At 40.3% G+C, this 22029-nt stretch overlaps 1 protein-coding gene across 2 annotated transcripts; it reads left to right on the forward strand.

Moving 5' to 3' along the window:
* Positions 1 to 203: 203 nt before the first annotated feature.
* Positions 204 to 21959, forward strand: golga3 (golgin A3). 2 transcript variants are annotated; one of them, XM_014985981.2, is made up of 24 exons: positions 204 to 429; positions 1709 to 1995; positions 4949 to 5215; positions 6694 to 6806; positions 7418 to 8136; positions 8204 to 8312; positions 9262 to 9568; positions 11558 to 11760; positions 11846 to 11983; positions 12773 to 12934; positions 13029 to 13397; positions 13483 to 13560; positions 14558 to 14821; positions 14927 to 15021; positions 15234 to 15450; positions 15591 to 15734; positions 15836 to 16033; positions 16169 to 16285; positions 17355 to 17494; positions 17593 to 17725; positions 17953 to 18075; positions 18316 to 18480; positions 18580 to 18746; positions 20225 to 21959. In XM_014985981.2, the coding sequence occupies exons 2-24, from the start codon at positions 1875 to 1877 to the stop codon at positions 20412 to 20414; spliced, it is 4539 nt and encodes a 1512-aa protein (XP_014841467.2). In that variant the 5' UTR covers positions 204 to 429; positions 1709 to 1874; the 3' UTR covers positions 20415 to 21959. The 2 variants fall into 2 exon arrangements, with proteins under 2 accessions (XP_014841467.2, XP_014841469.2); XM_014985983.2 differs by having other exon boundaries at positions 4949 to 5089.
* Positions 21960 to 22029: the final 70 nt, after the last annotated feature.

The raw sequence follows: 22029 nt of genomic DNA on the forward strand, positions 1-22029 counted from the left end.
GGTAGAGTTTAACTTGTTTTAAATATAGTCTTGCAGATATTAATTTTGTATATAATTAATATCTGCAATATATATCTAATTTCCAGTGTGTCGGTTAATAAATCGAATTTGCCACACACACTATGGAGGACCGTTTTCACTGGGCAACGAAACCACTGCAGTCTACGCGCTTCTATTTCTATACATTTTACCACATACGACACACTAGAAATTGTTCTCGCCATGTTATGATTCGTGTAATTAATATACCAGTGTTATTAGCATTTGAAGGATAACATCCGAATAATTTATATATCATTTAGTAAACTCTCTAAGAGGACAACTTTATTTCATTTTCCATTTTGCACAGTCGTTGTCTGTTTCTCGTCGGACGGGTAAAGGAACGGAAACTAAACAGCCACGTAGTAAACGGCGAAGCTCACCGAAAGGGTGAGTTATTATTGTCCTTTAGGGAATTTGTCATCTTATCATTTGCACTTTGGTGCTGTAATATACTAACATGATGTTGAGTAATTGGTTTGCCTCCTTACATTTTTCCAGAAAACGCTTTTCAGTTGGCGTCGTTGATTTTTGTTGCTGGCAACTTAGCAGCTTTAGCTTCCCTTTGGGTACACACCTAGCTATTTTGTTAGCATGCTAACTAGCTTTAGCCACATACAACCTGGTCTGTCATCTGCTTCTGCCTAGTGTGGGTGAACCAAAACAACCGAGCTAACCAATATTTACGAAACGTATAGATTCTGTTTATCAGTTATGGGTTTGAATCGTGCCACTGACCGCCTCTACACATGAACTGCAGTACGTAACCTGTCTGCTGTCCAAGTCAAAGGTTATCATAGTCTACACACTAAATAACATGATGCAAAACACAAAGGAGGTTTGGGTGATTATACGGTGACAGTCCCCCTCAGTTCAAAAGTGAAATATTTGCCCAGTAACTGACAGAATGTCACTGCTTGTTTCCACTGAATTTTGCATTTATTGTAAATCCGCGCCCTCTGACTGAAGATTTGCTGTATGACGGTCTCATGACAATTTGTTTCCTCCAGAAACTAAAAGCAGATTCATTTTGTTTCTGTGCTTTTAGAATAAACTTCGTTATAAATTTCATACCATAAGATAAAATGTAAACAAAGTTTGAAGTAAACGTGTGAAGTGACACATGACATTAAAAATGTCATTATGTATTCATGGCCACTATTCATGTCAAATGTGATGAGATTGAATTGCATCATAAACAAAGAGTAGACTGCCTATGTTTATTGTAATAACAGAGACTGTAACATTTTCATGTAACCTAGAGACAAGTTGTATTTGTTTGTGTTAGTTATGAGTTTGTCTTGCATATTTCTTGTTTATTCAGACATCAGCATCATTTACACACAGTTGGATGTGACAGTAAAATAGATTTGATTGGCTTGGTAATTTCTTTAATTTCTGAAGTTTGTTTATAGATGTCAGAAATGTAAAAGCTAAAGTAAAAATAAATGATGAAACTATTTATATTTTGACTAGGCAAGACAGCCCTGTTTACAATTTAAGCTTATTTTAAGGGTTCTCAATCTACTTAGCTGTTGTAGCGGCTTGTTACAGTGCTCGACTCTGGCTTATGTTTAAAGTAGGCTGTGCTGTTACATAACACAAGCGGACGCTGGTGAGGAGTTGCAAGATAACTGATGTATTAATTGTCATCCTTTTCTCTCCTCAGTGATCAGACTGTAAGGTGTTCCTTGGCTCAGACACGTTCCTGGGGAGCCTCCGTCCCCAGAAAATGCTTTAAGTAAGACGTCATTTACAATAAAGCGCCTGCTGCGCCGTGACTGTTACTCTTCTCGGTGGAAGTGGATCGTGGTGGTAGATCAGAGGCTGTTGAGATGGAGGCCAGTAGAGAAGACCAAGTAATGAGGTGCGAGGAAGAGGGGGACTCCACTCTGCAAGTCAACACACTCAAAAAAGGGCTGGAGAGCATCCAAAAAACAAACGAGTTTCTTAACGGTGAGTGCTCTTTCTGGACGGATAAGGATTATTTAAATCGTGAGGTTCTGAGTGAACGGCGTGTGTTAACGTTAGCCACCACCCTACACTGCGTGTCAGTGATGTAAAGAAGGTCGCTGGATAACTGGAGCAGTTATGAAGAAATGGGCACTAAACCCCTCGGGCCTCCTCTTCATTCCTCCATAGTATCACACATACCTTGTTTAGTTTCACCTTTGCACTTTGTTCTGCAAATGTCCTTTTCTCTATGCATATTACTGCTAGTTTGTTTCTCCACAGTTTAGTTTTTTTTGGCAGGCCTGACCTGTTTTTGGTTATTACCACCAAAGGATGAGCTTCTTACTGCTCCATGTCTCACCGCTCTTTGAACTAACGTGCTAAATAACCGAACAGAGGTCTCATTAGTCATCAGCTATGTTTGTGTTCTGCTCATAGGAAGATTTAGGAGGTGGAAAAAATGACTGTTTTAGCCTTGGATTTGTAAACAATAGGGGAAAGAAATACAGTAAAAAACCATAAACAGCTTTACACACGACAAGCTGTAATTTTTGCAACCTTTGTTTCTGATTTTGGCTTTTTAATATCAACAGCATTTACATTTAAGGAACCTTCAGCTCAAAGTTTTTTAGCATGTAACAAATAATTTAATTTTGATGCTGAGGATCAGAGGCAACATGTCATAGTGATTTGGTGTGTGACTCTGTAGACCTCTGGAAACCTAAGAAAATGTTGCAAAAACCCAGTTTCACACACAGCTTTGGTGGTAGTTAATATATTTTGAAGTTTTATTGACACACACACACACACATTTAAAATGCATATTGACGTGGGTATCAATATCTCCCACTAGTGCGTATGCTTTGGGCATCCACTCATTCCCCAAGTCAATACACCATTTGAAATCATGTGTAAACTATAGGATGAGTAGCAGTTTTGGCAAATATGGCAAGTTGTGATAAATCCCAATTTTTCCAGCACTTTTCTCATGTGTATTTCTACCATTCTTTGGTTGCTTTAATGTAATGTGTCAGGTTGTGGATGTTGACGTCAGTGAAGCTCCATCCGACTGCCAGTGTATTCCAAATGTCCTTTGCGAAATTAATATTGTTCTCATGGATATTGCAATTACTATGTATGTACCAATTTCTTCTGTGGATGCCAAGTGATGTGCACAGATTAATAGAAATATTTTTAAAAAGTCTATATTTTTTTAATTTTTTGACTTGATAGGGACTAATAGCTTCGTTACTTTAAAAACATAAGTCGGACGGTCTTAAAAAAGGCTTAAAACTGACTGTATCTAAAGTCAAGGCCTTAAAATGCCTTAAATTTATTTTTAAAGAAATGCAAGTTGGTCTTGAGTACGTTATGTTTTGTAACTCAAGGTGGTCGGTAGCTTGCTGCGACTTATCATAGGTAAGAACCCTGGCAGCTAGTTTTTCTCTATGTGTGTCCGTCCGTCCTGGATAAGTGCAAATTTCTGACCAGTTGGCTGGACGACGTCCATTTTACCACTGCCTCAGAGCCAGAAAGATCCCCCAATCATTCCCGATAATTTTCATTCCAGCTGGCAATAAAAACGTCTTAAGTTTTACATTTGGATTGCTCAAACCTGCAGATATCTGGGCTGTCACAATACTTTGTGGGTTTCATCAGTTTAAATTGTTTTCTGCTTAGCAGATAATTTAAAAAAAATCCTAAGAATCTCTGAAAGCAACAGATGAAATATGCGTCTGTTAATATTGCGACAACCTCTTACCATCCATAAGCCAGGGTTTGTTTATGATGTAACTGCTACTAACGATGAAGCAAATAGATTCTTGAACCATACGCAGTTGTGCAAAAGTAAATGCAGCCGCAGGGAGGTCTTAGCAACCAAGTGTTGCTTTAAAATCACAACATAGTTGCTCGACAAAGCTGATCATCCGGTTTGTCAGGACAATTGCATCTACTACAGCTGGTTCATGGCTATGTTTCACCTTCTGGAGAGGCATACTCGCTTAAGGAATTTTCAAATCATGTTCACAAATGAAGCGAAAAACACCTAAATGTGCTCGAATATTATCCACGAGGCACGTAGATGCCTCCCATTCTCCAAAGAAATGTCTGCTGTGGCATATTTTGAGGGACTTGGCGGGGGAAGAGTTGTTGTGCGAGATGTCACAGCTAAAAGCTCTAGACAATAACAGTACAAGTGATGAGACGTGGGAGAAAAAAATGAATCCAATGAACAGGACGGAGAGCTTGGTGAAGAGAAGATTGTTTACCAGAAAACTGGTGACTGATTCAGAAGCGCAAGATCATAAATAACTGGGAAGCAGAAGGTGTTTAGAGAAACTGCAAGTTGTCTTAAATCACCAAATAAGAAAAACAAATCAGACAAAGGGAGGAAGTTGTATATAAAATAACATAACTGCTTTCTATAGATTTGTCAAGTTCATTAGTATAGCACATTTCAGCAACAAGGCAGTTCAAAGTGCTTTACACCATGAAAACAATACAGTAACCAATTTTGAAACGTGCAGTATACATTACATTTAGTCAAATACCGTCATCAAAATCATGAAAGAAATACCAATCAAATATGCTGATCAATGTCCCACTTACTACGAATCAAAGGCAGCTGTAAACAGGTGGGTTTTAGCACTGATTTTACAGGAACTCTGTGTTTCTGCGTCTTTGCAGTTTTCTGGAAGTTTGTTCCAGAAACTGAATTCTGCTTCTCCATGTTTGGTTCTGGGGATGCAGAGCCGACCAGAACCAGAAGACCTGAGTGGTCTGGAAGGAGCTAGTAAAAATGAAGTGTTTCGATCCATTTTAGAGGTTTGACTTTGTTCTGAGAATCCACTGGGGAGACTCTGAATTGTTAAATCGCCATAGAAACGTATTGCTCCCAACAATTCAAAAACCGCCGGAAAGCACCATGACGTTTTCCCTTCCCCGTCTATTTTAGGTCCTCTCTCTTCAGACGCGCTGCCAAACGGGAATGGACCGGCAGACGGCCTTGGTGCCGCTGGAGGCACCCTTCCAAACGGATCCCCCCCGCAGAGCAGCAGCTCTCCCATCAACCCGCCGAGCCAACAGTCCCCCCCAGGTGTGGCTGCTTATCCACCCATGACGGTAGAGAAGGCTGAGGGCTCTAGTGCTGAGGTCAAGGTTCACAAGGGTGACGCTTTGCAGTCCCTCAAACTCAGTATGCCTATGCAGGAGACTGAACTGTGTAAGCAACAAAAAACAAACAAAAACAAATCAACAAAATATCAAGAGTGAATGCCCCTTTCTGTCCGTTTCCCTCTCTATTTTTAATCCCTTTTTGCTGTGGAATGCTGTGATTTTTCACTTGTGAGAAGGTTTCATTGGAAGTCTCTTTATAAGTGTTTTGATTGTTTGCATTTCTAATCTGGAGTTGACGGATATCTTGATTGGTGTGGGTGCTTCATTTGGAACATTGTGTGGACTAATGGCTGCTTTGGAACTAATCCCCGTGTTATGTTAACTTTTCTTTGGTGATGTTTCAGTTTGGTGATGTTTTTTTTTTTTTGTTATGATAAATGCTGTTTGTACGCATGAAAAAGCTGGTTATTTAGTTTGGCTCCTTATTAACTTCTAACTGGAAAATAACAGCATCATAACGGCATGAATCTGCTTAGTGTGCGACATGCAGGGTTCCTACACTGTCTTGCATACTGTATTGCTATATTTTTTATATTATTATAGGAATTGCAAATATTGTATCCAGGCCATTTTAAAATTGCACACGTTGAATTTGCAATCTAATGCGCATTTTTCAGATATTGTGCACCTCTAGAAAACCACGTTTGCAGAGTTAATTCTGTATGTTAGCTTCTCTAAAAGACTAAAAAAAGTAAATGAAGCTTGAATTTGCTTGGAAAATATGTTCTTTTTATACTGCATTCATATATTACCTTCAGTAAACATAAAAAAGACCCAACTTAGTTTATGATTGTGGATGTTAGGATATTCTTGTAACTCTCAACTCGGTGCAGTCCTAAAGTTTAAATAGCTTTCTCTATTTTACGCTTGTTGTAAAACCTAGTTTTGTAAAATTAATATTATCATGTATTGAAGAGGATGTTTATAAGAAGATCAACTGACAGGAAATCCAGAAAAGAGCAATGAACTTCCATAAAAGCTGCTACTTGTTCTGCACTTTCAGTTTACAATACATTATTGTTAGGGGTACGCTGATTGATCGGCCACAATTTTCTTAATTTTGGGTGATGGGTGATAGTTACATTAGAAACTGATCTTATCTGTCTTAAAAGCCTCAAAAATTACAAATCTGTATATTTAGATTTTATAACTGACTGGCAGTTAAAAAAAAAAAGAATTGGAATCAGCAGCTTTTTACAGGTTGGTGATCGGCCAGAAAACTGCAATCGGTGCACCTCTAATATTTGAAGTTGCACGTAAATAAATAAATAAAAAGAAATTGTCGGAAAACTAAAATTTTGAAAAGTGTAGGAACCCTGTGCAAGTCTCTACTATTCCATGGGGATGTTGTGTAGCTCCTTTTTTTTTTTAAATACTTGCTTTTCAAAGTGGCATTGCGGGAAGCTTTACCCATGAACAACATCTTCCTTGGAATCGAGAGACGTTGTTGTGACTTCACTAATTCTACTGCAATTTGTGCGGTGAGGAAGAGTCTTCAGTTTGGCCTACCTTCTCTCACTGCAGCCAACCAGAAACCGTGTCTGGAGATGGAAAACGAGGAAAAGATTCGCCTGGAAGCTCGCCGGCGTCTGGAGGAGCAACTCAAACAGTACAGGGTTCAGCGGCAAAAGGAGAGGGTGAGTGAGTGCTGCCACTGCTCTGCTTTTATTCCTATACTTACGCCATCTTTGATGAATCCAAGTTTGCTCTTAAAATCAGCCACGCTCGAGCAGAGCTTCTGCCAAAACTGGATATAAATCAAATTATTGCCCCAATTTGGATTTTATGAGCTCAACCAAAGGAAAATGATTCCTCTTTTTTACAACCTGTGCTCTAATCCATTTGTTGTGTTCCTCTGCCTTCATGATGCAGTTTGTTCACTTATTCAGATGGATCAAAGCTGGGATAAAATTTTACACAGAACAGCTCATTGGCTAGTTAGGCGACTCTGAAGGCAGTCAGGTGCACTGGAACTGGAAGACATTTTAAATATTAAAAATAAGTAAACAAATAGAGAAAAAAACAAAGTGTATTATGAAATCCTTAAAATAAGGGGCTCGTGGAGACCAAAACACCAGATGGAAAACTTTTGTCAGTTTTTGGTAGAAAAACCAGAGAGAGAAAAACAATAAATGATGCAAGTGGAAATTATTGAGCTTGTTTTAATGTATCATGCAATTAATTGATTTATTGCTTATTGGAACAGATATTGTTATTGATAGTTTTTATGACTCTTTCCTCTTCCCAGGCTCATCGCACCCCTAAAAATCGGCCCTTCAGTACTCTAGATCCTGAACTAATGCTCCATCCTGAGGCGCTACCGCGCGCTAACGCTGTTGCCATGACCAAGGAGTATTCTTTCCTCCGGACCAGTGTTCCACGTGGCCCCAAACTGGGCAGCCTTGGAATTCCTCCCAGCAAGGAGAAGAAATCCAGATCTCCACGTCCCAGTAAGATTCATTCCTTAGCTGACTACAAGTCTCCTGAGAGCGACGGCGGAGGGGGAGGCGGTGGCGGGGGTGCTGGAGGCGGGGGCATGACCACAGCAGATGTCAGCCGGTCCTCCATCAGCTCCGTGTCCACGCTGTCAGAAGTCAGCATGTTGTCAGAGAGCAGCGCATGCGAGACGGACTCGAAGGCCAGCACTTCGCTCCAGCTCAACGACAGCGGCCCGGAGATGGACGGCAGCGAAGCCGCAGCGAAGCCCGGCAACGACGGCAACGACAGTGACAGCTCCTCCTACAGCAGCGTGTCCACGAGGGGAACCTACGGGATGCTCTCAGCCGCCGTGGAACGGCAGCATGGGCCGTACACGGTGGAGGGGAGGGAGATCGCCCCCGAGGCCGTGGGTCAGTTCCCGTCGCTGCAGGAGGTGCTGCAGGCGGCGAGCGATGAGCAGCATCTGCTGGAGATGGAGAGGGAGGGGATGGAAGAGCCGCGCAGCCGGAGGGACAGTTTCTCCAGCAGGTATTGAATATTGTGTTATCCTTTTTTATTTTGCTTTTGCTAACTCTTCTGCATTTTTAAATTTCAGCGTTTCATTGGAAAGTTCAGTGATGGGTCATGATGAGATGCTCCAGGTGCTAAAAGAGAAAATGAGGCTCGAGGGGCAACTGGAATCCTTGTCATCTGAAGCCAGTCAGGTAATAAGCCACTAATGTCATTTTGTTGCTCCTTTCACATAAAATATTTATTCATTAAATCAACAGTTTAGAGATCCTGGGAGAAAGGCAGAGAGGAAGCTGAATCCCATCTAAGATGTTAACTATGTAAGAGTTTGTGTTTTTAAAATACTAAGTGGTTTATGAGAATTTTTTAATATAATTGTGTTTTTTTATGGATTATGGGAAACTTTTCTTATTACCATTTCTTCTTATTTATTGTTATGTGAGGTCTTTTAGTTTTTAGTCAGGAATTTAATTTTGATTCCTTGTTTAGCAATAATCAGTTGACATTAAAATAGACTTTAAACAGTTCTGACAAAATTAATGTAGAGAATTTTAAAAATCACACAGAATAGTATAGAAATATCCTTTTATTGTCATATGGTAGGGTAATATATAAAAACAAATTAACAAAATGAAGAATAGCCTGCTGTACATTAAAGACAAGAATATAGCTTAAGCAAACTGTGCAATTATTGGAAATAATTGCTCTGATCCAAGGAATGTGCATCTGAGTAGGATATGTTTTTTCAAAATTGTTTGTGTATTTTGAGACCAGACTATTTGATGCATCTTTTTGATGGATAATGATTTTTTTTGTTTGCTGAGATAGTGCTATAGTCAGCACAAGGTGGTATTGCTTAGTTATTGTGGGAATAACTGACCAGAAGAAGTTTTTAATATTGACGTTTGAGATCATTTCCCCCGGTACGGAGTGGACAAAAACGAGACAAATCACAAGCCAAGAACTAAATATGTAAACATCTTTAAATGCCATCAAAAAAAGCTGAATATTAAGAGTATATTGGAAAGCCACAGATGCAACACAAATGAACATATACATTCATGCCACCCATAAACTGTTGTGACTCTGGAAACTCCTGGAAGACTTGGCTGAACTTCTCTCACTACTGCCTCTTCCCTCTAGGCTCTCAAAGAGAAGACGGAGCTCCAGGCCCAGCTTGCTACAGTGAACGCTCAGCTGCAGGCCAAGAGAGAAGAGGCTCAGGTCAGCCAGGAGAGGCAAAGTGCTCTCAGCTCAGAAGTCGGCACGCTGCGCCAAAACTGCAGCCAGCTAGAGAAGGCCATGGTGGAGCTCCAGGGCAGCTTAGAGAGCAAGAACGCCAGCTTGACCTCTCTAAGCAACGACCTGAAAGTTTCTGAAGACCAATACAACCGGCTGATGGCGAAGGTGGAGGAGCTGCAGAACACGATGACTTCAAGGGACAACACAGGTGACTTAACAGAGACAGAAGGGTTTCCTCTGCATGTAATTGATCGTTGCGCCACCACACCTTAAGAATGAAGTTTTTAAAATATATATATTTATTGAATCTATCAAAGATCACAATTGTTAGTTCTGGGACTTCTGAATCGATTCAAAATGCTCAAAATCTTTTCTTTTGCTTATCGCATTACGCGTTCACTTGGTCGTCTCGTGTGTATTTTGGATACTTCTTTGATATATATTTTTTCATCTAAGAAAAATCCAGGCAGCTAAGCTAACTTTATACTAGTAATTTATGTTACAAAATGAATTAGTCAATTTAAACAGAATCTCTGGACCATTTGAGAAGAAAAATTATTTTCTGAATGAAAAATAGTTTCTGAATAGAATCGTAGCCCTTAAAATGGGAATCGATTCGCTACACGCTGAAAGATTCACATCAGTTATTTATATATATAAATATTAGGGCTGTTGTAAACGAATATTTTAGTAATCGAGTAATCTATCGATTATTCTTACGATTAATCGAGTAATCGGATAAAAAAAATTATAAAATGAAATATTGGTAAATCTGGCATAATACCGGTGTTACTATCAGATATCAATATCGGTCCAATTTTTCATATTTGAGCATCCCTAACAGTTGCTTTTTTGTAGTTTAGAAAACTAACCTGTAACAATAATAGCTCACTTTCTAAGTTAACCAGAAGAAAAGTTATAGAAAAATCTGAAATTATATTGAATTTAATAACAAAGAGGCAGGCTCACAAATATGCATATAAAAAATGTCTACAATCCAGCTTTTAGTTTATGTATTCATCTTCAGTGAGTTTAATAGATTAATTAAACTCACCTTGCCACCTAACCTGTCACGCTTTGGGTTTGAAAATACGGGAAATACCGCCTGGAGTGGGAGGAGAGGGCGAATGAACGAACGTAAGATGGGATGGAGGGGAGGAAATAGACCAGCGGACTGACGAACCGTTAGACCGGGGGACGAACACGGGGGAAGCAATACGGGATATTTACGACACCTTCACTGGTCACACTCAGAAACTCATCTACCAGCTATGTACGATGCGCTCCGCCACCCGTTTCTTCAGACCGGGATATGAAATTTATTGTGCGGTTCGTCGGTAAAGCTACATTTACACGGTAAGCATCAGCTACTCAGCCGCCCGCCCTGTTCAGTCTATCCGCTCACCTCAGCGCTCTTCCCGCCGTTCGCTTTCAACCAGCAGCCCCGGAGGAGAAATGCTGCCGTACTCCAGGCATCCCCCAGTCATTTTAAGGATGCTTATTGGTTCCCCAAAAACGATAAAAAGTCGGGCATTATCATCAATCAATAAAATCCCCACGGGACAATCTTGAAGATTGGACTTTATGCCGCTGAGACTTAGCTTTTGTCAACAACTCAGAGGCGGAAGTGAGAGCTCCGCGCAACGCAAATGAAGTCCCGGCCGGAACACGGTGCGCTAACTAATAAAACATAAATTAACGAAGCTTCGAGGCAGGTAAATTTTCCTCGAGGAATTTTAGTAATCGAGGTACTCGAATCATTCGAGGAATCGTTTCAGCCCTAATAAATATATAACCTATATTTATACAAACCATAATCCGAGTTTGAAGTGAAATGTTGAAATTTACTTTATTTGAAAAACCAGCACCGCCGACTCCTTCCTGTCCAGCAGAGAAGCGAGCTACTGTGTGCTGCGCTGCTTTCAGGGGTGAATAAAAAGACAGACAGTTCAAAGTAGAAGGGGAGAAATGATGAAACAACGTTATCTGAGGAAAATCAAGTTGAATGCATGCTGTGAAAACGACCCTAAAGTTAACAGATGTTGCATTTGAACAGCAGTAATGTACGTTTCAGACACAACAGTCCACCATCAGGACTTTAAAAAAAATCTATCCTTGAGGAAACCCTGGACCTGTAGAGATAAGCATATTTAGAAAACCTAGCACGATTAGAAAACTTTTTTTTTTTTTTCCACAGTTCATGACCTGCGTCAGCAGATGGCGGGCCTTCAGGGTCAGCTGCAGCAGGTCCAGCTGGAGCGCAGCACCCTCCAGAGCCGACTGAAGACCTCCCAGGCTGAGATCGACTCGCTGCAGCAGGTCAGGCAGTGGTACCAGCAGCAGCTGGCGCTGGCCCAGGAGGCCAGGGTGCGACTGCAAAGCGAAATGGCCAACATGCAGGTAGGAATCAGCCGCGGTGGCAGTGAACTAGCAACGCAGGACGTTGCAGTCGGCCCCCTGTTACGTCAACCTGTCTCTCTCGAAGGCGGGGCAGATGACTCAGTTCGGCGCCATGGAGCACCTGAAGCTGGAGAACGTGACACTTTCTCATCAGCTGACCGAGACCCAACACCGCTCCATTAAAGAGAAGGAGCGCATCGCTGTGCAGCTGCAAAGCATTGAGGTACATTCAGGGGTTCATATGAGTGTTTGAAATCCTTGGAAATGCTTGACTTTCAATCAGATGTGGAATGTGCTTGATATTCAAACTGCACAGTTTTATAAGAAATGCAATCTAATGTTTGATTTTATTTTTATTTGTTTTAACTATAAAACCTAGAGATTCATCATCTCATTTTCCAGGGGATTTTTACAAAACAAACAAAAACAGTAATAAAAACCATAATGAGTAAATCCGAAATATAATAACAAACATTCAAACACGAAAAACTTTTACAATTCATACCAGATATTTTCATACATCTAATAAAATCCACACACACTATTTCTTATTCTTAATGTGTCAGTGATTTATTGATCTGTTGTAATTGACTTATACTTTACACATTAACTGTTATTAAATATTAATTATTAATAAATATTAAATAATAAATAATATTAATTAAATATTTTTTTCTTCTTGTTAAATTAGTTTTGTTCTCAAACCAGTCAGGTGTGTAGAGAGAGAAATTGTAAAACATAACATTTTGGTGTATTTTAGTTATCCTTGTCCCAGCTGTAGAAATTAGAATACTTTCTAAGACATTATTAATAACAATAATAAACAGTATTGAATAACAGTGAGTAATACAAACAGTCAGGGTTTTTTTAGTTCAGTTTTCATCTCCAAAGTGCGGTGTGGGAAAAGTTTGAAAACTTGCATTGAAATTGCTTGAGAAGTACTTGGAAAATAAAACCCTAAACTAAAAAGCCGCCGGGTTCATTGTTTGTATTTTTTTCGTCTGTGATGCAGGCCGACATGCTGACCCAAGAGGCCGCCTACAAGCAGATCCAGGATGCAAAAACCATGGTGGAAGACGACCTGCAGCACAAACTGGAGGAGTTTGAGGAAGAGCGAGAGCGCCTGGTGAAGCTGGCCAACACAGCCACGACGCTGGAGAGGGAACTGGAGCAGGTAGTTTCTGCAAAAACCAGAGAAAAGCTGGTAAACTTGGGTGGTAAACTTTGTGACCTCCTCTGACGTATGTCTTTCATTTGTCCCGCGGTAGGTCAAGTTGACACTTGCCCAAAAGGACTTGCAGCTGCAGTCGCTTCAGAAGGAACACCTGGAGCTGATGCGCCAGCTGACGATGACTCAGGAGACGCTACAAACCAAAGAGCAGTCCATCAACCAGCTGGAGGCCAGGTACCAGGAGCTGGAGGCCCAGCTGGCTGAGCTGCAGACAGAGAGCGCCGCCAAGGACGACACCATCCAGTTCCTCCAGAACGAGAAGATCGTCCTGGAGGTGGCGCTGCAGGCCGCCCGGGCCGATAAGAGTCAGCTGGACGAGGGGGCCGAGCGGCTGGGCGAGAACGTCCTGGTGGCCTCGGACGTCCTGGACCAGCTCAGACAGGAAGTCCAAATCAAAGCCAGCCAGGTAGAAGACAAGAGTGGAAACGGTTTGTCACAGTTTGAACACTTTCTTGAGGATCACCTATTTAAAAATGTTTCAAATTTTGTAGATTGAATCTCTGCAACAAGAGAATAATTCCCTGAAGAAACAAGCGCAGAAATTAAAGGAGCAGTTCCAGCAACAAAAGGTAACGCATCTACTTCTTTTATTCTTTTTTTAAAAATTATTATTATTATTTTAGTCGTCTTTATTGAAGACAGGACATAAATGTAGAAATCTGTCCTGAAAGTCCCAGCTGGCTGATGGTGACGGTGTTGTGGGAGGAAGCCAAATGGCAGTCAGCTTCTCTGACGAATGCCTGAAGTGCTGGTTGGCATGCCGCGCTGCGCGGAGCAACAGCTGCTTTATCACTTTGACAGGCTGTCACACAGAGGGTGGAGCTGATTGACAGAGCAACAAAAAAAAAAGTTCACTTTACTGCATCTTTAAAAGCCGGAGCTTTTTGTCGAAGTGTCAGCGCTCGTGTTCATCAAATCTATGAAAGCGGTTCGCCGCTGACGCCGACGGGTTTTGTGGAAAATGCGGTGTGTGTCCGGTTCTTCGTATCAGTGTGAGAGCAGCAGCAAAAGCATGAAGTTGTCAAATGTGCTTTCTGCTGAAAAGAACAAAAAGCTAAATATTTCTTTTTGTTACGTCACAACAAAAATATATATGTATATTTTTTTAACACTAATTACACAGCCCACAGGCGAATAGGTGTGTTTATTAGCCAGTGAGCTTTGTGCACTTTGGGGAGTTGATAGATGAGAAATATTTATTCTCCCACAGTGGGGAAAAATTCTGAAAAATTAGTTGAATTTTTGTCTCATTTGTTATTTTTTTATTATTTAAAGTTTTGTTTTTTTTAATAGCACAATTGTTACTATCTAGACATGCTAAAGTTCCTAATGCAGGTTTTCTACATTTCCTAGTAGTCAGTAAGGAGAAGAAAACTGGTTTTGACCTGTAAAGTTTTTTATTATTATTATTTAATTCAGACAATGAAGAAAATTATTCCCAAATGATGCAATAGGACTAAAACAACCTTGTCGGTCAAAGCAAATATAAGCAAGACATGTCTTAAAAAAGTTCTTCCTGAACATTTAATAAGACTAAAAAACAAAACAATGTTGCTGAATGGACAGGTGATGGTGGAAGCGTACCGCCGGGACGCCAGCTCCAAGGACCAGCTCATCAGCGAGCTGAAGTCCACCAAGAAGCGGCTGCTGGCTGAAGTGAAGGACCTGAAGCAGGAGCTGCTGAGCGCCCAGGGCGAGAAGCAAAAGGCCGAGCTGGAGCAGGCCCGCTTGCAGACGGAGGTGGCCAGAGTTCAGGAGCAGATGAACAACATGGAGGCCCATCTGACGGCCATCCAGACGGAAAGGGATCAGCTTGAAACCCAAATTCAGGTACCGTTGTTTAAATCAGTTTTTTTTTTTTAAAGCAGATTTTCAGTTTATTCAAAGTATATTTTGTGGTGAAGGAAAAATATCTTCCATGCCTTCCTTACTCAGTCCCTGCAGTTCGATCAGAGCCAGCTCACCGCCGCGACTCAAGAAAACGAGAGCTTGAGGAAACAGGTGGAGCAGATGGAGGCGGAAGCCAAAAAGTGAGTCATGTTCTGCTTGGAGGTTTCAGCAGTTTGAAACAATCCGACACAAATGATTTATATACATCTCAGAAACACAAACGGCACGCTTCTGTGTCTATTTTGTCTGAGGATTAACATATCCGAGTCGTGCGGTGTGTGTATGTGTGTGAAGAAGCCTGCCCTTTATGTTCTGAGCGGCCTGGTTTTAACTGCTACGTGTGTCCAAACAGAGCCATCTCGGAGCAGAAGGTGCGCATGAAGAGGCTGGGAACGGATCTGACCAGCGCTCAGAAGGACATGAAGGCCAAACACAAAGCCTACGAGAACGCTGTGGGCATTCTGAGCAGGAGGCTCCAAGAGGCTCTGACCGACAAGGAGACGGCAGAGGCAGAGCTAGCCAAGCTCCGCGCCCAGCTGTCGGATGGTGGGAACAGCCAGGCCTTACAGGTAAAGTTGACGGAGCTTTAAAAATCTTTAAGTGAATATTTTATACACAGCTAAAACTTTGAATCTTCATTTTGTTTTTTTTTGGCAGAAAAATCTAATTGTCAAAAAGCTGTTAAAATTATATATTTTATTTTATTCAGGAAAAAATTGAGGCTCTGCAAGCCGAACTGCAGACTGTCACAAAGAGCAAGACCATGTTGGAAAAGGAGTTACAGGAAGTGATCACTCTCACCTCCACGGAGCTGGAGGATTACCAGGAGAAGGTTCTGGAGCTGGAGGATGAGGTTAAAATAAAAAAAATTAAAAAATAAAGAAAGCTTTTTTTATTTTGATCTTTCAGAATTTCTCAGAGTTCATGTTCTGGGTTGTTTTTTTCCCCCTACAGCTCCAGGAGTCGCGCTGTTTCAAGAAGCGGATCCGGAAGTTGGAAGAGGCCAACAAGAAGTTGGCGCTCGAGCTGGAGCACGAAAAAGGGAAACTCGCCGGTTTGTCACAGTCCCATAATGCATTGCGGGAGCACGCCAACATTTTGGAGTCTGCCTTAGCAAAGAGGGAGGCGGATCTTGTCCAGCTAAACTTGCAGGTGAAAAAAAAAAAAAATCACGTTTGCATCTCATTTTAGGCAACAAGCTTCTCTATGGTATGCCTGAAATGTCAAAAGGAAAAAAAAACGGATGTGAGGAGTTGGCTACATTTTTTTCTTACCGTCCCTCTCTAGGTCCAAGCTGTTCTTCAGAGAAAAGAAGAGGAGGACCAACAAATGAAGCAGTTGGTTGAGACTTTACAGCTTGCTCTGGAGAAAGAGAAAACCAAAGTGAAAGACTTGAAGGAACAGGTATGAAGAATAGCAAGGTGAAGTGTGAAAGGAAGCAACTAAAAATCACACTGTAGCATAGCAGGGACTAAACTCCTTAAGATTTGAATTTGTTATACTTCCATAAAAGGAATTCAACTTTTTCATGATTGGTATCTAAATTTAAGGTCTGCATGGTTTTCTAACAATTTTTTTTTTCCAAATGTGCCTTTAAATAATTTAAAAATAAAACTTTTTTTTTTTAAATAATGGACTGGAGTAGAGAAAATACCTCTTCTTTCTCCAAAATAATAAAAAAAAGTGTAGCATTTACGAATGTTTATAATCTTTAATTTCTGCTGAATAGCTGGACTCCCAGTCATGCTACAGCTAATTTTGTCAGCTTATTGTATTGGAATAACGATTGATTTAAAACTAAAGAGGAACTTTGAATAATTAGAGAATACCAATGGACCAAATTAGAGTTGCAGAATATAACAAATTGCCATTGCAGTACCAATATGAACATTATGGCAATCAAAAGAAATTTTTCAACTTTAATATGTGTTTAGATATTATATTGAATTTGCATGTACACAATGGTTTGGCCTGTTTAATGGACATTTGTTGTCCTCAGTGTTGACACTTTAGTTTTTGGCAACATTGTGATTAAAGGAAGGAAAGTAAAGAGTCAAAAAAATGTGAGTTAATTATAATCAATATATTTACATTGCAATAACAGTGTGATTACATGCTCCCCTGATGTCATACAGGATAAATGAGCACGTTTTACATGAATCAGATTCTAAAAATAGAAATAATTGGGAGCTGCAGCTAATTATGAAAGGTGTAAATGGGGGAGAAAAGTTTGTATCTTTACAGATTTCATGCAAAATATAACAAGAAAGGCACCAATGAATAACAAAATGTTGTGCATTTCAGATCGACTATTATAAAAAATACAGATACAATTATATCTCATAGCACAGTTAGAAACTAAAAAGGATTTTTATTGTAGATCTTTGTTGCATTCTTTAATTCTGCGTTAGAATTTGGAGATTCTGTAAAACTTTGGTCTTTTCAGGTTGTAATTCTACCATGTGTCCTCTAGGTGGCAGCAGCAAAGGCAGAGGCAGCCCATAACAGACGGCACTACAGGGCGGCCATGCTTGAGCTGTCAGAGATCAAGAAGGATCTGCAGGCCAAAGAGGACCTGGTGAAAGCTCTGCAGAGCGAAGCTCAGAAACTACAGTATGTGCACGTTGCCTTGACGACTGCAGAAATAGAAAATACACATTTTAATCTATAGCCGCGTGCATAATCCATGTGGAACGTGTCGCGCTCCGCAGGGCTCAGGACGACCAGCACGCTCAGGATGTTTCCAGGTTCCAGCAGGAGCTCGCTGAGGCTCATTCCCAGCTCCAGATCCTGCGAAAACAACTCGATGAGGAACTCGCTAAGCAGCCCCTCACCAACCAAGAGGTATAAACTCCCCCAAAAGTTTATAGCTAAATCACAGAAAAGCCACAATATTCCTGTTGTTGCTTTTCTTCTGCAGTTCCTCTTGTAGCCGAGGCACTCTGGATGTGTAGCCTTTCAGTTTTAGAAAGACTGATTCAGTTCTTTTTTGTTTTCTTTCTGACCCATCACTCGTCGTAGATCAAATATCTTTGCGTTGCATGGATGTCTAATATTTTCTGCTGATTCAGGTTGAGGACCTGAAGTGGGAGGTGGAGCAGAGGCAGAGGGAGATTGAAGCGCAGAAGCAGCAGCTGGAGATGATGGAACAGTGCCACCACAGAGAGCTGGACAACTTGCAGATCGCCCTGCAGGCAAGCCCCCACTTTGTTTCTACAGCACTGTTTCTCAATCTTATCCCATTTACCAAACATCACGGACAACCTAGCTTGAAATTCCACCTTTAGAGTATACACACAAAACTATATGGAATAGTGTAATGAATGTTTAAACCGTGGAATTGCTTTGAACTAAGCTGCCTGTTCGTTTGGCAGGATGCTGTGGTTTCTGCTCTTTTTGTTGTTTAAAATTAAAGCGCAGCTGTCTTGTTTCAGAACATAAAGGTGGAGCTGGACACCGTCCAGGAAGAGCTGAGCAGCACCAGAAAGGACAAGTTCATGCTTCAAGCCAAAGTGGGCGAGTTGAGAAACAGCATGAAGACCCTCCTGCTGCAGAACCAGCAGCTCAAACAAGACCTCAAACAGACTCGTCTCAGGAAGGTAAGACATCTTTCAGCTCCCTTTATACGAGAGGCTGTGTAAGAGTTGAGTGCTGATGTGACTAAACGTGTCCCTGTGATGATGTCATCGTTGGAGCAGCAGCGGATGGAGCTGAAGAATGACGGGAACCCATCAAACCCAGTAACCCCAGTTAAGATCCCAGACTGCCCAGTGCCCGCCTCGCTGCTCGATGAATTACTGAAACCGTCAACTTCTGTAAACAAGGAACCTCTGAACAACCTGCACAACTGTCTACGACAGCTAAAGTAAGCGATCGAGCTGAAAGTAATTGTCAAACTTCGATGTGATTTATTGGGAGTTTATGTTGTGCCAACACAAAACTTGATGTAATGGTTAGAGACTAAGTAACTCTGGATGGGCTGTAGAGATTCACAGCTCAAGTGGGAGAAGTCTTTTTTTACAGGACAACTATCTGTTAGGCAATCCATAAATCTGACCGTTTTATGTAAAAATGGCAAGAAGAAAGCAATTGGTGAAGGAATGTCGCAGGAAATCATGTTTGCTGTTGCTAAAATCTATATGGGGAACATGGCAAACATGTGGATGATCAAATGAGACCAGAAGGTAACTAAAGCTAACAATGTTTAGACAAGCAGAGGAAATAGACGTAGTAGAACAACTAAGTCAAAATCCAGACTTAAATGCTTCTGAACAATTGATGTTCAGAGCTACTCTCCATCCAATTTCACTGAGCGTAAAACCATTTAGTAAAGAAAAAGTGGTGTAAACTTTACATTAGGTGTGGAAAAGTACTGGATACATGCCCTGAACAACTTACAGTAGGAATTTCAGCAACATTATTGTTTTATTAAAACAAGTCTCTCTTGTAAATGAGATCTGGAATCTCAGTGAGAGAACCTGTATAAATAAAGATGAAATAAAAATAACACGTATCAAATCAGGTACAAAGTATCAAATCAGGGCGGGGCTAACCATGTGTTTCACTTTTCTTCCATTATTTCCTCTTAGCATTAAAAATAAATTGAAAATCATTTACTACAGGGTGTCGACACAGCCTTACAAAGTTTTATATTCTTGTATATAAAATTGAGGCATTAAAGTGTACTAAAACAACCCCAGTTGGCCTTGAGTACGTTAATCTGAGGTCTTAAATTTTCTCGCGACAGGACTACTAGTCTCGTTTTATCTTTCTAGTTTATTTTTCTTGTGGAAATTTTCTGTCGAGCAAATATTTGAGATGCATGCAGACATCTTCATTTCGGTGTTTGAGGCTAGCGCTTACTAGCTACTAATAAACCCTTGCTGTAGCTAGCTGGCTAACTGTTTTGCATCTGTCATCGCCAGTTGACTGGACGACGTTCGTCTTTGCCACCTGCTCCCTTCTGTTTCCAACCTATGCAGGGTTTATGCATTCTGTGCAAAAAAAACCAAAAACTTGGTACTACTACTTGAAAAAATGTTATATTTTACAACATAAAATATGCAGTTTTCTTTTGGCCATTTCTGTTGTGATACAGGCGTTAACTTTCCTTCGTAATTGTCTTAAAAAGCATTCAATTTGAGTTGGTGAAACCTGGAGAAACCCTGTATTACCTTTTCATTACTGTGGCTTTATTACGTGGTTCTGTCACATAAAATGTCAATAACATGCAAATTTTAGTGACTGTAACATGGTGAAATGTGGAAAGATTTTCAAGGCACTGTATTAACTGTTATCACATGGCACTTTGGGATTAAAAAGTCTTTTCCTTTTTGCTCTTAGGGAGGAGATGGACAGCCTCCAGAAGCAGATGGAGGAACACACAGTGACTGTAAATGAATCAATGAACTCATGGACAAATGCTGAAGAGGGATTGGCTCAGCTGGGATTTGACAACGATATCTCCAACTCACCAAGCGCGGTAAAACGTGTTGTGGAAAATAATAATGAAGCAGAACAGCAGCAATCATAACTACACAGCCCTTTCTCAGAGGAAGCGGGACGAGGTGGGGGGTATTATCCACAAAGGCACTTTTGAGCCCCCATACTCGCTTTCTCTAAAAAGAAATTGCTGCCAACATTTGGCATTCCTCCCTTCAGCACTGAAGTGCTTTTGCAGAGTGATACTTTCTATACCATAGCTTTATTCTTTTGAGTTTATTTTATGGGTTAAATTTATATTATGCATTTGTCACACTTATTTATTAAGATTTAAGAAATTAGAATGTTTGAAAATAATTTCCTTATGAGGATCCCCCCTGTAAAAGTTTCAGAAATGGGGTAAAGATGAATCCTTTCCCTCACAAATTAGCTAGTTTTCTCCACTAGATTCCAGTAAATCCTCCCTCCTTGCAAAATCGGTTGCATCGATGCTGCTCAGCGATGAATCGTCATCTTAAGAAGAGTTTTTTGACAGAAACTACATCCTGTTCTTCCATATATTTGTGCCTGTTTTCTTGTGACTTTTCCCATCTGCTGTTTTGCTTATACAGTTATTCAGTTTGTAATGAAACTGTTATCACTCCTATTCGTAAAGTTAGATGACATGTACAGTTGGGCTCAGATTTTTATTTTTATTTTTATTTTGCTTGCCTCTTGTTAAAATGCAGTGTTTGTCAGGTAATCATATCAACTTTCATTTCCAATCTGTAAAAATATTTCTGTTATGTTAGTCTAACATGAACTTCAGTAATTTGTATGCAAAAAAAAAAAAAGCCTTAAGCAATGTTTAAAATGCTGTACAGGGCGAAGTTGTTTGGAATGAGTGTCTTTTCTGGTCAGGGTGTGTGCAAAATGAGATGTTATTGTACAGGTGAACTAATCCTTACTGAAGAGCTGTTTATTGTAAGTAAAACACATGAAGTGATATTGCACACTAAATGATCAAGAGTGAACTGACAAAATAAGCTGTTAAAATGAAATGAAAAGTTACATCTACTAACAGCAGGTACTATTGCTTGTTTATTTTTGATTGTTACATTTGGTACTTACTGTATTTACAAAAGAAAAACTTGGATTCACCAAATGATATTGGTGAACTCTGTTCCTGGGGTTATGGGAAGGTTCACTGTTTTTCAGTGATAATTATAAATATGTGTCCTTTTTGTAATGTTGACTGATCAGATTTATGTTGGAATAACAATTTTAAAAAACTTGATATCGAAATGCAAAAAGAGATCTAATGACAAATCAACCAGGATTTCAATGTTAGGGTTGTAATGGATTGTTTCTTTTTGCATGCAGTTGTGCTGCAGCCCTTTTGCTCCTGGATTGTAATTATTAGTCCTATACGTATTCTTGTAAACTATAAAAGGGACACAAATATTAAATAAATGCCAGTTTGCGGCATTAATAACAAATGTACTCAGACTACACTATAAATTTATTTTGGGTTGTCTGCATACTTACTCTGGCTGTTTTGTTCTTTTTTTCCCCAAAGACTGGAATTGTTCCCGATGAAATGTTTGTTTTGGAAAATGTCATCGCATTCATGATAAAGAAAATTGCACTATTCATATTCCATCTCCTGTCGTCCTTCTCTGTGTGTTTTTTAGGTATTGTCCCTTACAATTCAACGTCAAAGGCTT

The sequence above is a fragment of the Poecilia mexicana genome, unplaced genomic scaffold (assembly GCF_051168715.1).
Source record: "Poecilia mexicana isolate PSO_F unplaced genomic scaffold, ASM5116871v1 scaffold_9, whole genome shotgun sequence".
In the NCBI taxonomy this organism is placed as follows: Eukaryota; Metazoa; Chordata; class Actinopteri; order Cyprinodontiformes; family Poeciliidae; genus Poecilia; species Poecilia mexicana.